This window comes from Schistocerca nitens, chromosome 2 (assembly GCF_023898315.1).
Source record: "Schistocerca nitens isolate TAMUIC-IGC-003100 chromosome 2, iqSchNite1.1, whole genome shotgun sequence".
In the NCBI taxonomy this organism is placed as follows: Eukaryota; Metazoa; Arthropoda; class Insecta; order Orthoptera; family Acrididae; genus Schistocerca; species Schistocerca nitens.
The window spans coordinates 57,413,047-57,431,589 of record NC_064615.1 but is presented as its reverse complement, the minus strand read 5'-3'; the positions used below and the strand labels follow the sequence as shown (position 1 = coordinate 57,431,589).

At 36.8% G+C, this 18,543-nt stretch overlaps 1 protein-coding gene across 6 annotated transcripts in view; it reads right to left on the bottom strand.

Annotated features, from left to right (window-relative positions):
- The window catches only part of LOC126235716 (protein ECT2), a 236,580-nt gene that overhangs the window by 125,317 nt on the left and 92,720 nt on the right, over positions 1-18,543 (bottom strand). For 4 of the 6 annotated variants that reach the window (XM_049944486.1, XM_049944485.1, XM_049944482.1 and 1 more), the window contains 2 exons: positions 4,062-4,205; positions 1,874-2,677 (listed from right to left, as the gene is read on the bottom strand). In XM_049944486.1, coding sequence (XP_049800443.1) covers positions 1,874-2,677; positions 4,062-4,205 — 948 coding nt within the window. The remainder of the gene's footprint in view (positions 1-1,873; positions 2,678-4,061; positions 4,206-18,543) is intronic. The other 2 variants (XM_049944487.1, XM_049944488.1) reach the window with 1 other exon arrangement.

Below are 18,543 nucleotides of genomic sequence, written 5' to 3'. Positions count from 1 at the left end.
GCACAACAAACCATACTAAAAATGACGTATTTTGGAGAGATCTTTAGTGCGCTCTTTCACATAAATGCCTATTTTCATAATACACAATAAATACGAACTGTTCGCTTCTCAAACACGTGAATTAATATGGCAGTTGCACAGATTGCTCATGCCACCCAATCACAGCACAAGACCTGTGACGTCACCAAAACATCACAGTATCGTCATGCGAACTTGTAAACTTCGGGCTTTGGAGGTAAACCACAAACCCCTTAAGTTTAGAACTGAAAACACCAAAAATATTAAGCAGCCGCAAAGTTAACATTCATCGCATTCAAGATCTCTCTGAAACGTGTCTTTTCATATGATTTGCTGCAAAGTGTCAGAAAATGTAATGACGTATAAAATCACTAACCAAAGTTTTTAACTCAAAGTTAGCTTCTAATGATATTTAATACCTGATTATAGAAGATACAGTATGTAAAATTATGGGTATAGAGTTATCTCTCCACCCCCCTCCCCCTGAATTCTTAGTTGTTTATGTCAGACTAATCTGTAACGTAACCCGAGGTCTATGTTGGCTCCGATTGATAAATGCCGCAGCCTTCCCCAGTATAGAAACCACGAGCCACACCTGATACTGAGAGGTAGAACTGACAATGGCAAAAAAGGAACTGAAGTTACAGAGAATGACAAAAGAGAGGAGCCTCGTGAAAAACAGCTAAGGTCTGAAATAAGCTTAGCAAAAACAATGAGAAGAGTTATTAAAAGAGGATAATGATCACCATACTAACTCTTGCGCTCCCTTCAACATGGAGCTTCCACCCCCCCCCCCCCCCCCCCCCCTCCACACACACACGCGCGTTTATTGAAGATTCAGTCTTTGAAATTCCTGAAAATTGCTAAATCTCAATGATTAAAAATTTTCATTTTTTCACACTAAGAAAGAGCACAGCTCCAAAAATTAATAGCTTGTTGTCACATCACTGTGTGTGCCAATGAGATGTTGTGTTGTTACCACTATCAAATAACTAGTGGCTGTTTTATAATTAACCCACCTAATTATTATTTATGCCTTTATCTGGAAAGTTTAAGACCTTTACACTCTTACGTCTTACACATACAAAAGTTAAACTGGAGTTTTCTTAGAAAACAATCTTAATTCATGTGAATTGCTACTCTAAAGTAATCTCAATCAGCACCTACATATACTATCGGCCTAACAAACCATTTGATTTCCATGTTACAATTTAGCATTTACTTTTATAAGACCTACCACCTACCTACAAACCCCCCCCCCCCCTACTGGTTTACTAATTAAAGCACAATTATTACACAAAATCATGCACAGTAAAAAGAAAAATAAGTATGCACATCACCATACAGAATGGAAAGAGAAGTATGAGAAAGACGAATCAACAAAGCATCTTCAATTCTCACAACCAGAATTATCTACAATAGAAGATATTATACCAGAACAAGCATATCATGCAAAAAAAGATAAGAATTTAAGCAAACATAGCTAAGCAAAAATTTTATATAATCTTGTTTCAAATGTTCAATTCATGCTCTCATCAACATGCTTTTGTCTTTTTTCCACGTATAAAAGAAGTGGATGTGATTCAACTTAAGTCACTTTTATAACTACAAATAAACACTCAGGTCATATGTAGTCCTACAAAGTAACCTGTTCCTTTTCCTGTACCACTATGCAACTACAATGATACCTAACATAATCAATATAGAGTACAAGCTTTATAAAAATCTCAGTTCAGTTCTCTCATAATAAAGTGCGCTGGTAACATCCCTACCATATAAATAAATATAAAGGAACAGGCCACTAAGAGGATATTATAGACAAAAAATGAGATTAAAAGTTAACATATGCAAGTACCAGTTCAGTTAATACATCCTCTTCAGCTACACGTGGGTATCCACATGACTTCACTGTTGGTTTGCACACTGCTGTTATTGTGGAAGAGGAAAACTGCGGGCTTCTGCCTCTGCCTGAATCCGAAATTACTTCCATAAATAATGTCTCGTAAGGTCCAAAAGATGCATTCATTGCTGATTTGCAGGCAGATTCTTCATGTACTGACTCCCTAGCTTTTCCTGTCTCGATATCAAATTTTGGCATTTTGTCAGGCACAAAATAGTCTTCAACAGATAATTCTGTTCCAAGCGATGAAGCAGAGCGCTTTGGAATGCTTTTCCTGTGTTGTGCACTCTGAACAGAATGTTCCATGAGACTGTTTGTCCTAACTTTAGGAACTGAATTTGTTATTTGCTTGAAAACATGGCGTTCTCCTGAATCGGAATCATTTATTAGAGTGACACAGCTTTCATTCATGACATTTTCAATGTCAACCATGTCACATTTACGTAGTACACTTTCACCACCAAAAGACAGGCATCTTTTTATTCCATTAGAGGCTGGTGATATGCTTCTGTCTTTTACACATAAACTAGAGAACCCGGAGTTGTTTTCCATACTTCGTCCACAATGACAGTAAGGTGTTGAACATCTGGGTGATGTTAATTGCTGTGGAGCAAGGTCAGTGGGCGTATTGTTAGACAACCTTGTAACTTTAGTGTTAAGATTAGTAGTAGCAGTGCTGCTGGTTGGAGACAGAGACCATCTTTTACTGATCACCATCCTATGCTTCAGAAGATAGTATTTTTCAGCCCCGTCAACAACCTGCAAAATAGTGTTACATTTCTTTCACTGCTGATACATGCTAAGGATGGTAAATTCATATTGACATCTTTTGACAGTAAGCAATGCAACCTGATTCCAGCAAAAATGTGTTAATATCATGCACAAAAAAAGACAGAATTATTTAAGTGATTAGTTCCCAAAACCAACTGAAAGGAAAACAGGATCTGAAGGACATCAGGAGAAAGCATAGAAAAGGATATTAAACATATTAATATTTTACAATGGAGAATACCTTTCTTGTCCCAATACATATATATAATTAATTTTGTAAAACACTTGAATGTACTGAGTGAATGTACTGAGTGATATTCACGAAAATAGGTAATTTATATCACAACAACAAAATCAAACTAAAAGCAAAAGCATTCTAATCACAATTTGAAATATCAACAGAAGACTCTTGCAATTATTAATAATTCAACAATTCAGCAAGTCACGTCATTGCAAATTGTTAGCAAAAAATGTGTATACAACTGATAAAATATTATTATATTTTACTGGTCGCCTGGTTTATCTAAGCATATGCCTTCACTGAAATGGACCTACACTGATAGGAATCATTAACTGCCATGCAACCGAAGATTGCCATCAAGATCTCCCACACAGAACTGTCTTGAAATGAACTATATTTAATTGAGATATTATAGCTTTTACTGACACAGAATTCTTGCATCTATCTTTACGATGATTTAACACTTGAGGTGGAAGCTAAAAATGAAAGTCTAAAATGATGATGTTAGGATATACTGGGGCCTTGTTGATACATTAAGGCTGACAAGATGCCAATGAGTGGGACAATCACAACTGACATGTAGGCCTTGAGAGTCAACCAAGCCAAAAAGAAAGTGTATTCCCATGTACCTTAAAGCTGAAGAAAATCTGCAAGTTTCATTCAAATAATGTGTCATGGAGGGAGAATAATATTGCCTATCCCCAATTACAAATTGGTTGCATGTTCATATATCCTAATGGGAAATTATTTATTGCACTCTTGGAAGTCTCTTCATGACAACTGTCGTAACAGTCCTTCAACCATATGAAAGACCAGGAACCAATCCCAATTATTTTTCCCTACTTTACTGTTAATAAATCTGTGCTTTTCCATGTTAGCAAACAAAGCAACACAAGTAATTGTTAATAGCAGACTGCTAATGCCACAAAACATTAACACAACATGACAGGAAAAAAGAGGACTAGCAAATTTGTAAAAAAAATTATACAAACACTGCATTAAAGTCTAATTTTCATTTTTATTATATGGAACCCACAAAACAATCTTACTGCCCCATAACACATTCTACCTTATTGCCCTTTTCCTGATCCCTATAAAAAGTTAACAATAGAGAGATTCTTCATAACTTACAACATGAGTGCTTGTTCCATCTTCCACATCGGTTGCTTCACCACCATTTTGTAGTAATATCTCTGTCATGTGCTGTCTTTCTTCATCTGGAAACCCATAAAAACAAACACGAGCGCCCACAAATGGTTTCATCTTATGGCACATCTGTAAAAGCAGTTTTCATATGTTTTCAGTTGAATTATTTGTAGTAAATCAGTGTGTACTATTTATTCAAATGAAACTTAATAGTCAAAAAAGAATTATGAAAAAACATGGGTGACAAGTCTAAATAAGATCTTTAAGTTATAGAAATAACACAATCTGTGTACAAAAACAATACCATAAAATTCAGGAAATACACTGAAGCACCAAAGAAACTGGTATAGTTGTGCGTATTCAATTACAGAGATACATAAATAGACAGAATACGGCACTTCGGTCGGCAATGCCTATATAAGACAAAAAGTGTCTGGGGCAGTTGTTAGATCGGCTACTGATACTACAATTGGGGAGAAGAGAAGTTTGTGGCACAACTTGACTAGAAGAAGGGATCGGTTGGTAGGACATGTTTTGAGGCATCAAGGGATCACAAATTTAGCATTGGAGGGCAGCGTGGAGGGTAAAAATCGTAGAGGGAGACCAAGAGATGAATACACTAAGCAGATTCAGAAGGATGTAGGTTGCAGTAGGTACTGGGAGATGATGAAGCTTGCACAGGATAGAGTAGCATGGAGAGCTGCATCAAACCAGTCTCAGGACTGAAGACCACAACAACAACTACAATGGCAAGTTATCAAGATTTAAGTGAATCTGAATGTGGTATTATAGTTGGTGCATGACTGTTAGGACACAGCATCTCCGAGGTAGCAATGAAATGGAGCTTTTCACGTACAACTATTTCGTGAGTGTACCGTGAATATCAGGAATCCGGCAAAACATCAAATCTCTGACCGCTGCGACTGAGAAAAGATCCTGCAAGAACAGGGCCAATGACAATTGAAGAGACACTTTGAATGTGACAGAATTGCAACCCTTCCCCAAATTTCTGCAGATTTCACTGCTGAGCCGTCAACAAGTGTCAGCGTGCGAACAATTCAACAAAACATCATCAATATGAGCTGTCTTGTGTACCCTTGATGAGAGCTGTCTTGTGTACCCTTGATGACTGCACAACACAAAGCTAATTTATGCCTCTCCTGGGCCCATCAACACCGACATTGGACTGTTGATGACTGGAAACATGTTGCCTAGTTGGATGAGTCTAATTTCAAATTGTATTGGGCAGATGGACGTTTACGGGAACAGAGACAACCTCATGAATCCACGGATCCTGTATATCAGCAGGCGACTGTTCAAGCTGGTGGAGTGTAACGGTGAGAGGCACGTGCAGTTGGAATGATATGAGACCCCTGATACACCTAGATACAACTCTTGACAGGTGACACGTATGTAAGCATCCTGTCTGATCACCTGCATCCATTCATGTCCATTGTGCATTCCGACAGACTTAGTCAATTCCAGCAGGAAAATGCGACACCCTACACTTCCAGGATTGTTACAGAGTGGCTTCAGGAACACACTTCCAAGTTTAAACACTTCCGCTGGCCATCAAACTCCCCAGACATGAACATTGAGCGTATCTGGGATGCCTTGCAATGTGCTGTTCAGAAGAGATCTCCACCCCCTTGTACTCTTACAGGTTTATGGACAGCCCTGCAGGATTCATGGCGTCAATTCCCTCCACCACTATCTCAGACATTAGTTAAGCCATGCTACGTCACGTTGCGACACTTCTGCATGCTCGTGGGGGCCCTACGAGATATTAGGCAGATGTACCAGTTTCCTTAGTTCTTCAGTGTAATACGAAAGTGTGGGATGTAATATGAATCATCAGACATTATGCAGGTAACTTAAAATTAAACATAAAACGGATAGCTGAGCAGATACCACTTTGACTTTGTCTATTTGATTTTTTGCAAATTGTAATCACCTTCACTTGATTTTATTTGAGGTTACTTCTTACAAACAATTTGTTATTTACAAGATATATAAAAATGTCATTTGGGGATCTTTTGATATAAACACTGACAATTATAAGTTTGTTAAGTTTGCCACTTGACTATTTAAGTTTTTCATAGTAGAGAAGGAAAAAAAACAGGTTTATACCAAAATCTTTAATTGTCTTCTTTTTTTCAACAGTTTTACTATGGTGATCAACAATGTGTCTGTCCCTAGACATCATGATTAATACCATTAAATAGGTATATACTTATCAAATACTTTGTTTATTTAAGCTAATTGGAGATGCGCGGGTGTTTCTGTGAAGCATAGACCTACCTTAACTCTCTTAAATTATTTTGTCTAGCAGGTAATCCAGCTATGAAAAATCATTTGAAAATAAAACATCCATATGAATTCCAAGCACTTAATGAAGGTACAGTCACTGCTGTGTGTACACCCCCTTTCATTATTACTAATACAAGTTCACCTTCAACACCGACAGAAAAGCAACTGACTGCGTCAGAACGGTTTGAAAGGAAATTGCTTTGGAATGTAAACAACTTAAATAAAAAAAGGATAATTATTTAATTGCAGAAATGATTGCACTAGACTGTGAGCCATTATCTATCATAGGAAGGGCTGGATTTACAAGACTTAGAACAAACTTTACCTCACTATAAAAGTGCCAAGCTTTTGAAAAACAATTGCTCCCAAAATAAAAGAAAAAATTGTGAAAAATCGAAATAAACATTTCATGTGCTCTTACATTTTCTGTAACTTCTGATATATGCATCTGTTTATGTAATAATGACAGTTTCTCGAATGTCATAGCTAACTGGCTATATCCTAAATTCAGCTGGAACCTTTTCTAGGTTCTCACACTTGAGAAATATAGCTTGGAAGCTTAATATTGTCACAGATCACTGGGACAGACAAAATCAAAATACATTTACCCATTCATAACAATGGCACTAACATTGTGGAAGGTGTTCGAGTGGCTGAGTATGTTTCTGCTAAATGTTCCATCCATTGTCTTCTGAGAGTTGTGAATGAATTAATGAAGGTCCAGCCTAAAGGTTTAGGAATGATCACTATAGTTAGATGTTTTGTAATGGATTTCAATCATTCTGTCTTAGCTCAAGAATAACTGTTGGCTATTCAAAATGAGGTAGATTTACTGAAGCATCAGTTGGCGCAAGATATCAGCATGAGGTGGAATTCCACATTTTACATGGCAGAGCACCTGTTGTGTTAAGCTTTCGATGTCCTTTGAAGAAATAAAATAAGTTCTTGTCTCTTCTGTACATTCAAAGTAATACCACATGTTGTGGCATTAAATAAGTACCGTATTTACTCGAATCTAAGCCACACTTTTTTTCCGGTTTTTGTTATCCAAAAAACCGCCTGCGGCTTAGATTCAAGTGCAAAGGCGGAAGTTCGGAAAATGTGGGTAGGTGCCGCCACAACTAACTTCTGCCGTCGAATATATGTAGCGCTACACAGGCATGCTTTGTAGGTACAAAGATAAATACTGGGGCCAAAGCCTCTGTGTCAGTAAATAAATAAATAAATAAATAAATAAATTTAAAAAAAATTGTGGAAGACGAGGTTTTTTTTTTCTCCGCCCCGAGTTTCGACCACTGCATCATCGTACATTATCCAATGAAGTAAATACAAATTCCGCATTGTTCATCTTCGAATGTAGCAGAATTTCAATGTACTACAAAAATCTGACTGGCAAGACTGTTTGGGATTTCTGTCAATATGGCCAACTCTACGTTCTGAATTTTTTCCTACCTGTGAGAAGAGATGGTTGCTAATAGGAACCTGATGAATTGTGAATCACATGCAGTATTCTCTTCACCATAAGAATAATACGAATATATACATTTTGCCATGTATTCTTTCGTGTCTGCTGCTATCTTGTTTAAATCCTGTCTGCCTAATAAACTACGAAACTAGAGTGAGACAATAGCAAACACGGAAGAATATACGTTTCGTGTCATGTTTATATTCGTATTATTCTTATGCCTAATAGTGATACAGTCAGAAATGAAGCACGGCAATTGACTAGATTTTTAAATCTAAGATGACTAATTTCTGTGCAGAATTTGATGTACTAAAAAAGCGGCCGCAAAGATTTTCAAACGGAGAAAAATTTTCGCCTAACTCTCGTTCAGAACATGTTCTATCTTACGCAGTCTATTATTTGGTTCTTGTTGGTCATTATCAAAGAAAGCAGCAGTGTAAGTAACAACAAATAGCAGTCTCTTTCCATTGTTTCACTAATGAGACAATTCTCTTTTTTTAAAAATTGTAAGCGGCGGTAGCGTGCACAAAAGCAAGCCATGCCACGAGCAGCGACAGGCTGTAAACATGCACTATCAGAATGTGACAAACAATGCACGACACAGTACAGTAACGCATTTTCAGCTTAGAGTGACGTAAACACCTATAACAAAGAAATCGGCACTTATCAGATCAAAGCAAAATAAGCAATCAATTCAAACCAGATGAAGCACGTGAAAAAGGAAGGGTACCCGTATAAATACGGACGGAGTGCAATGGCTACCTGGTAAAGCTTAACTGCTAAGCTTACGACTCGAACCAAACTACTGTAGCTGTATCTTGATTCATTCAACCTAAATTGTGTCTCATACTACAATGGACCAACTTTGTTTCGATTTGGAGGTGCGGCCTAAAACTTTTCTCTCCCCTTTAATTTCGGGTCTCAAATTTCATGTGTGGCTTAGCTTCAGAATTTTTTTTTCCTTTATTTCGAGTCTCACTTTTCAGGTGCGGCTTAGATTCAAGTGCGGCTTAGATTTGAGTAAATACAGTATTTAGATAATGATGATACAGTGTACGAAACATCTACTTATCACACACAAGAAAATTGTAAAAGCTGAATTAGAAAGTTGTTTCAGCTCCTTAAATTAAAGTATAAATTACTTGATTTGCAATCTTGCTAGGTCAAAGACAGACCTACTTGGGAACTGTTGCAGCTGAAAGACGCTGATACGAGATACCACTTGAATTTGACGAAGCAACTTCCATAACAAGAGCAGTTCATTTCCCATGTTTGTTAAAAAAAATAAAGGAGACAAGACTGAATCAGCTGGGACTCACGAAGCTCATGGGAGGTTTTGGGACTGCTTTAGTGAGGTGGAAAATGAAAATAATAATAGTATGATAGTCTAAAACAAAAGCAATTGTGAGCGAGATTGATTATTATTTGAAGATAGTTCAAATCTGTTGCAATCAGCTAATGTAACACAGAACCTGAACTTGACAAGTTAAAGAATTTTCTCTAAGCTCCTTGTTTACGATGACAAGTGAAATCACTTATTACCTGTTAATTGCAGAGAAACTGGTGTTGATTCACCAGATTTTGCCTCTGGCTCAGTACGAGTATTAATTTATTATTCATCTTAACAAAAAGCAGTGTTTTGATTTGAAGATATAGTCGTTTTATTTGGGTTTCGAGTATCTTATATCTGAACTGAATACAGTTCATTTTATGAAATTTTCATAATTTATTGAAAATCAGGTTGTCTGCTGAATACTGACTTACCACCCAGTATACAGCCAGATAGTAAAACTGGGCCCGATACCAGCCAGTTCATCGATATCCATTTCACCTATACTTGCAGTACAACAACTTATTTAAAAACACGCTACACAATTCAAAAAAGCAAGAGTATCACTTTTAGTGTACAGATTTTGATGATAAATAAAAATGGTTTACACACGGCCATGGTATCTGCCCTCTAACAAATGATCTAGCAGGATCAAGTAATCTGTGTGGCAGGTTGTATGCATATTTCATTAATCATATTTTAATGACACTACCTACCTTCACAATTAATGAAATGCCCCAGGCTATGCTGTGGGTTTCACCTTAAAACCCAACGTTTCATCCCCACAACGTCAGGTTTTAAGGTGAAACCCAATTGAACACTGCATAATATCCCAGAGCAGTTTATTAACTGTGAAATTTCTGGCCATGAAAGTATACATTTTACCATTACCTTTCTTATAAGTACTTTAACGCAATTCTAAAAGTGCTTTGCATACATCGATGCAGACATAAAAAACTATACAATTACTAAAACAGTATCCCAGAACCAGATACCAGTTGCAGTATAGGGACAACAAAAATTTGATTTTCAATACTTTGCATAGTTACTGATCAAATTTAAAATGCTGACATAATCTAGTCATTAAAATGCATAATCTTCTGTTAAAAATTTAACACAGTAAGACCAGTAATACCGTTAGAAACAGTCTGTCTTGAAGCAGCATAACTGACAACACGAAAATGAAAGAATTTAATTCATCCGGCATTTGAGAATGAGGGCATTTACCAACTTCTAACAAATATTACAAATGATTTCAATACTTTATGAAGCTTTTTCTCACTGACACCCCCCCCCCCCAACCCACACCACAAAAGACTAAAGGAAAATTTTTTATCACTTACTACATTTTCACTGTTCATGTAAAAATTGCCACAACACACATTATATTTTATTATTTCTTTGCTGCTAGCTCTATTCACAACTTTTTACACAGTATCTGCTTATATCACTTAATGTACCTGCAAAATTGTATCACTGTATGACACACAGAGTTCAAGAGATATGATGCCATACCCACTGAAATGAGTGAAAACCTAGTTTTCACTTAAAATGGAGTGCAAATTACCCAGTTCATGTCCATTCAATGTTTCATACTTAGAGCACTTAGTGACTTACAACAGACTTTGTGCATAATTTCAAACCTTTCCTAAACTTTTTCTTGCTTACAAGGTTACAGACAAATGTTTGACACATAATTAATTTGTAAGGAAATCAGACATTTGAAGCTCTTTTATACATGGGAGTTTGATTCTATAAAGAACTGGGGGTTTACTGTTGTGATATAAAACAGCTACTGAAATATGAAACAGTAATTAATGTAAATGTCTCTAGTGGCTAACTACTAGAGTGTACTTGCTAGCCTTTCTTCATGTTGTGTGATCATCTGTAATGAATGTCCTCTTTTTAAATTTCTCCCTCAATTTTAATGAGAAGCCAGCAAAAAACTAACTGCCTACCTCCCACACTTCCCTCCAGTAATAAATTGGTAATCCCCTAACATCTCAGGGTGTGTCCTATCACCTGATCACTTATTTTAGTCAAGCTTTGTCACTAATTTCTTTTTCTCTTAATTCCATTCAGTACCATCTACCCATCTAATCTCGAGCATTCTTCTGCAGCATCCAGTTTAACAAAGTTTTCTCTTCTTGTATGAATTGTTTATTGTCCACATTTCACTTCCATACAGGCTGTACTCCATACAAAATACTTCAGAAATGAAATCTATATTCAATGTTAACAAATTTCTCTTCTTCAGAAACACTTTTTGTACCATTGCCAGTCTACATTTTATACTCTCTCTACTTCAGCCACCATCAGTTATTTTACTGCCCACATATCAAAATTTGCCTACTACTTTAAGTGTCTCTTTTCCTAATGTAATTCCCTCAGCATTACCTCATTTAATTTGACTACATTCCATTACCCTCGTTTTGCTTATGTTAATGTTTGTCTTATATCCCCCTTCCATTCAACTGCTCTTTCAAGTCCTTTGCTGCCTGAGAGAAGTAATGAATGAACAGATCGAATAATATTGAGGATAGGTAAAATCCTGTCTCATTCTCTTCTCGACCACTGCTTCCCTTTCATATCCTTTGATTTGTCTAACTGCAGTCCCATTTCTGTACAGGATGTGTATAATCCTTCACTCAATGAATTTTACCCTGCTACCTTCAGAATTTCAAAGAGTGTATTCCAGACCACATCGTCAAAAGCTTTCTCCAAAGCAGGGTGTATTTGCGGACAAGGAAAAAAATTCCCCGATTTCCCGGGGTGAAACACACTTCTCCGTGTTAAGTGACAGCATATGTTCCCTCTGAACTGAAAAACTTTCCAATCCTTTGAATGGCAAAGGCTTTATACACTGGCGTAGAACTTCCTGGCTCTTTAGGGAAAAAAAAAAAAAACTCAGCAAAGGAATATCAAGTTTTGGAAAGATCTTTGCTGTGCAGCAATATGTATGCTGCATATTTTCGTACTACGAAAGTATAAATACGAATTCCACCAAACTCAGCATCTTAATTTCCAAAGCACTGGAAATCTGAAATCGAGGTTGTGATGCACTTTTGTCAGCCAATCATAGCTCACATCACGTTATCTAGCCGGCAAATGACAGCAGATATTAAGAGGATAGGACACGTAATCCAGCCAATAGCAACATCATTGTTAAGCAGCACGAACACACAAATATGGTAGTATACCTACAAGAAAAGCTAAGCTCTGACATTTAACATTTTTCTTTTTTGCATGCGTTATTCTTTAAGATATATCAAACACAAATACGCCTCAAATTTTAAATGATGACCTAAATGTCTGGTCTTCTGGGGCCGAAATGTTTTTAATGGCTGGTGCTCAAAGTGTTAAGTATTGAATAAGAGTAAAATGTTCTGTTATTTACGAAATTCGTCGCACATTCTCACATGTAACATAATCCATTTTGCATAAAAGGAAATTTACTTTCAAAGTAACACTTCTCTAACCACCTGACTTGTTAGGAAGAGGTTGGTTTGGGCAGTTGTCACAAAGCACCAGAAGACAGGTGTTACTGTGCTTGTGTCGCATTTCTATTTGGAATTTTGTATGAAGTGGGGCATCATGTGACCATGTGCAGCAGTGCGGAATGTCCTTTGGAGGGGACATATGGAGTTCTTGTACTTACAAGATAATTGTTTTATCATATCCTATCCAGATAAGAAGTGCAAAATTAGAAAGTACAATATTCATTTCAAAATTACAGCCCACAATTCCCAAATATTTTACCATGTGGTCATTTTAACATAGATTTTTTTTTTTTCCCACATACTCCGCAATACTGTCATGCAGCATTTCAAATCAAGTTTACACCCAAACGCCACTGTTAGTAAGAAGGAATACAAATTTCCTTAAAAAAGTAGTTTGTATACACCAGAACAAAAAACAATAAGCTTTTCATGACATTTTCAAACTGTACAAAAATTAACAAGGTTACTTGTGAAACCACAAAATTGTATAACTGGCAGTTTATATTCCACTCCAGTAGTAAATATCAAGCCTTGTGGGAGAGTTGCAAGAATAAGATATGGTGTGCTGCCAGTCTATAATTTACTGAAGAATGGTGTTCTCTAAATCTGACATAAACAACGCAAATTAAGACATAACATCAAGCCTACAGGTGATACCAGACAAGTTTTGAAACAGGTCTTGTTATCAAAAAACATTATGTTTCATGGAAGGCAGATATGTAAAATTCTGCTAAGGTTTTCAGGGTCATTTTTGGAGTAACATTACTGTGTTATCATATATTTGGTTCTTTATTAGGGCATAATGCCATACATGCCAGAAGATGGAAAAGCATACTTGAAAATCAGCGAACACTTGAAATTAACTAATAGTGTCGACTGAAACACTTTGTTTCAATTAAATTGACTGCCTCTGTGGAAAAGATCAATGAAAGCCAAATTTCTTTATAGCAAACTGACAAAAATAACTTCATTGTTCTGCTAAGCAATTAATGCTTCATTGTCAATAGCATGGAAATAAAATCAGAAAACTGAAACTAATAACATATTTTAGTTTTCCGCAATTATGTGAATGTATTTTAATTCATCTGACAGCTCCTAGCCACAGAAATCTATTTTGTTTTCATTTGACGTGAAAGCTTTAAACCAAGAGAGAACAGCAAAATCTGAAACGTAAACACAGGTCACGTGGAGACTACTCCCCACTACAACTCTGTTCTGTGCATGAGCAAATCTGTCAGATTTCTTTCTGGGTAGCATCTGGCTGCTTGCAGCTACAGCTTATACATCTAACAGCCTCACTTCAATAGCAAGAAGAGGGAGAAGATGATGCTCATATGCAACTTCCACTTGGCACATGGGCACGAGCCCACCGGCAACTGCTCAAACAACCTAATTTAGACAGTTATGACAACACTCATCGAAAGCCATTTGTTGTTACAAAGTATTGCATAGTCTTCATCCTGGAGCCTTTGATACAGTTTACTGTTGGCGGAGGCTTGTGTGCACACTGTTTTGTTGTTGTAAATGGTGCATTTTCTTTGCAACTTTAGTGTTATATTGGTGATTTTCCCTCATTTATGTTTTATTGTTGCATTATTATTCTGCACTAGTGGGCTAAAGTAAAATTCTTTGTTTGAGTATCAATTCTCACCAGTCAAAATTACAAAAATTTAACTCATAACCAAGAAAAATTAAAAATTACCAGAATTCTTAAAAGTTACCAGGTGTAGCTTCATCCCAGATGAAAAAAATCCTGGGTTTTTCCCCGTTGTCCCAGGTTGTATATACCCTGCAAACCTACAGAATCTATAAACATCTGTTTGCCTTCCCTTAAACAACCACCCATGTCCTAGGGCCAGTGTAGCTTCAGACGTTCCTACATTGCTCCACAACCCAAAGTGATTTTCCCCGAGATTGGCTTCTATTAGTTTTTTTCATTCTTCTATAAACAATTCATGTTACTATTTTGCAATCATGACTTCGGTAGTATTAACACCTGTCAGTATCTGCTTTCTTTGGAATTGGAATTATTCCATTCTTCCTGAATTCTGAAGGCATTCATCTGTCACACGTATCTAGCATACAAGGCGGAACAGATTTGTTATGGCTGGCTCTACCAAGGTTATCAATAGTCTTTAGGGAATGTCATCAACTCCAGGGTCTTGTTTCGAATTACGTCTTCCTGTATTCTGTTAAATTCTTCTCCTATCTGATCATCTACATCCTCTTCTCTTCTATAATATTGCCTCCAAGTATATTTCCATTGCACAGTCCTATGCACTCCTTCCACGTTTAAGCCTTCCCAATTTTGTTTAGTACTGGTTTTTGATCTATGCTCTTGATATTGATACCAATGTTTTCCTTTTCCCCAAATGTTTCTTTAATTTTTCAATAGGTGGCATCTATCTTTCCTCTAGTCATGCATAGGTCTATACCCTTGTTTGTTTTGGAGGTATTCCTGCTTAGCCATCTTGCAATTCCTGTCAATCCATTTTTTTCAGGCGCACTGTGATATCCAAGGATTTCTATTAGCCCTTGTCTTTCTACCTGTTCAGTCCTCTGCTGCATTCACTATTTCATGTCTCAAAGTTATCCATTTGTCTTCTACCGAATTCGTTTTGCTTACTTCATTCAATCATTGGCTAATGCCTGGTCTCAAACCCTCAACAGCCTCTGATTCTTTCAGCTTGCCAATGTCCCACCGCCACGATTTCCTACCTTTTGGCTGTTTCTTTACTTTAAATCTATGGATCACAACCAACAAACTGTTGTCAGAGTGCTCATCTGCCCCTGGAAACGCCTTACAGTTTAAAATGTGTAACTTTAAAATGAGGCTACCCACAACCGAAATGCTGCACACTGAATAATAAGTATTTTGCTTAGGTTGTTAAAGTCCTTTATTGGAATGTCACATGTGGTTTTATATTCTTACAATGCAGCATCAGGTGATATTATCCTAGAAATCATTATAGTACACAGGAAGAACAGTTCAGCCAAGTACCATCATTCGTCATCAACGAAATAAAAATAAGTTTGCTGCCATGTTACCTTCCTGAGCAATCTATGGATAAGGTTGGTTTTTTGACCCAACCATTTTAACTTTGACTACTGCTTTACAGCGAGTTACTTATTTTCTATAGCTTTGACAACGAGCAAATAAAGAACTTTAATAGCCTGAGCAGAAGACTTTTCATTCAACACATTTAAAATCTGGTTCTAAAATCACTTTCTTACTACTGCAATCAATCTGAAACCTTGCAGTATCCCCAGCTCTCTTCCATTTATATAACCTTCTTTCACAATTTGTAGATCAAGTATTACCAATGATTAAATTCTGCTCTCTGCAGAATTCTACCAAATAGTTTCCTCTTTCATTCTTTTCCCCCAGTCTGTATTCACCTGCAGTTTAACTTCCTTTTCCTACTATCAAATTCCAGTCCCCCATCACAATTAAATTTTCCTCTCCCTTAACTATCTGAATAATTTCTTTTAGCTCATCACACTTTTTTTTCCAAGTTGTTCTTCAGCTGCAGAGTTAGTTTTCATATAAACTTTTACTATCTGGTGGGTGTTTGCTTTGTGTATATCTTGGCCAAGATAACGTGCTCACTATGCTATTCATAGTAGCTTACCCGCATTCCTATTTTCTTATTTATCATTAAACCTACTCCTGCATTACTCCTGTCTGATTTCGTATTTACAATACTACACTCGCCTGAACATCCTGTCACCGAACTTCACTACTCCCAACTATATCTAACTACAACCTATCCATTTCCCTTTTTAAATTTTCTAATCTACCTGCCCAATTAAGGGATCTAACATTCCACACTCCCACCCATAGAATGTCAGGTTTGTTTCTCTTGATGACGACAGCCTCCGCAGTGGTCCCTGCTTGGAGATCCAAATGGGGGATTATTTTACCTCCAGAATATTTTATCCAAGAGGATGCCGTATCATTTAACCATAAAGCAGAGCTGAATGCTCTAAGGAAAAGTAATGTCTGCAGTTTCCTCCCGATTTCAGCTGTTCGCAGTAAGGCTATGCTGGTTGATCCTGGTGCGAAAATTCAGGAAGGCGTAGCAGGCTGCGATCGTGAAAGAGTAAAAAAAGATTATGTCATTGTAATAGATGGTTCGAACAATGTAGCTTGCAATGAAGGTTTTGATGTTACACGATCACTCAAGGAGAAGTTTAGCAGCATTTGTGTTGTACATACGAGTAATTTTCAAAGAGGGTTGTTTACCAGACACGGCATGCACCTTAACAGGTCAGGTAAACAAACCTAGATACTCTTTTAAATGCAGCAATCATGAAAGAAAACAACAAAATATCTCCTCGCTCTGAACCTATTCCCCTTAAATGGCTCCAGGTATCCTATCAGACTAATTTTCAAGCTCAGAATGTCTGTGAAACAGTTAACAATGAGCCTACTGTTTCTGAGTCCACAAATACTTTTTTAGGCGAAAGCAGCCGCTTTCTGCAAATACCAAAGCTATGACAATTTTCACCATAATATAGGAGGACTTATAAACAAAGTTATTGAAATTTCTGTTCTTTTAGATGAACAACAAGAGAAAGGATGCCGATGTTTTATGCTTTAGTGAACACAACATGAGAAATGTTGAAATGTTACAGCTCAGTGGTTACTGTCTAGCAACACATTACTGTAGATCTATCATGAAGAATGGTGGAGTAGTAATTCACTTAAAAAATAACGTATCATATAGCACATTGAATTTAAAGAGTGACTGTATTGAACAAGATATTGACATATGTGGCGTAGAAACTACTGTAAGTGGCCTTACAGTTTTAGTGTTAGCACTAAACAGAGCTCCCTCAGGGAACATAAAGGTGTTCCTGAGGCAGTTAGATACTGTCTTATTGCAAGTGTACTAAAAATTCAATGATCTAATAATTACAGGTGATTTCAATGTAGATTTCCTAAATGAAAGCAATGGTAAAGCAGATCTAGAACATCTAGTAGATTCTTAAAATCTGACGACAGTAGTAAATTTTCCAACTAGAGTTACCGAGAACTGTCAAAGTCTGATGGACAACATATTTATAGATAAGTCAAAAGTCAACAGTATCAGTGTTCGTCCAATTCTTGGCCTTTCTGATCATGGTGCTCAACTGCTTACTCTCACTGACATCAATCTGAGCAACAGTTCTGAAAATTCTTGGAAATCTTTTAGGATAATAAATTATGAAACCCTCCAAATGTCAACACCAGCCCGCAAGAGATAGACTGGAGTCCAGTTTTCAATGAAACAGATGTGAACAAAAAGTATAATCCATTTCTGAATGTATTTCTATCTTTGAAGCCACATTTCCCAAAAAAATAATTAGAAACAGTCTAGTAAGCACTGTTCAATAAGTCATGGATCACTGTAGGAATAAAAAAATCCTGAGTAACAAAGAGGAGTTGTATTATTCCCTCAGAACTTGTAATGATCCAAAGAAATGTCAGCACTACAACCTTTATTGTAGCATCCTAAAGAAGGTGATAAGTAAGTCAAAAACTATGTGCATTAAGTCTGAAATTGAGAAGTCTGACAACAAAATAAAATCAATTTGGAATGTAATATAGCAGGAAACTGGCAAAAAAGGGGGGGGGGGGGGGGGCAGGAGACCCACTGAAATTAAACAAGGCACCAATATTGTAAAGAAACCTGAAATGGTTGCAGAAATCTTCAACAGGCACTTTTTGTCAGCAACAGAGAAGACAGGCTGTAAAGGTTCTGTGGATGAGTCATTGGCTCTTCTACAGAAAGCAACCAGTAATAGACCCCCACAATTATCCTTACCTCATGTAACAGTAAAAGAGATTGAAAGAATTATTACCTCATTAAAAAATAA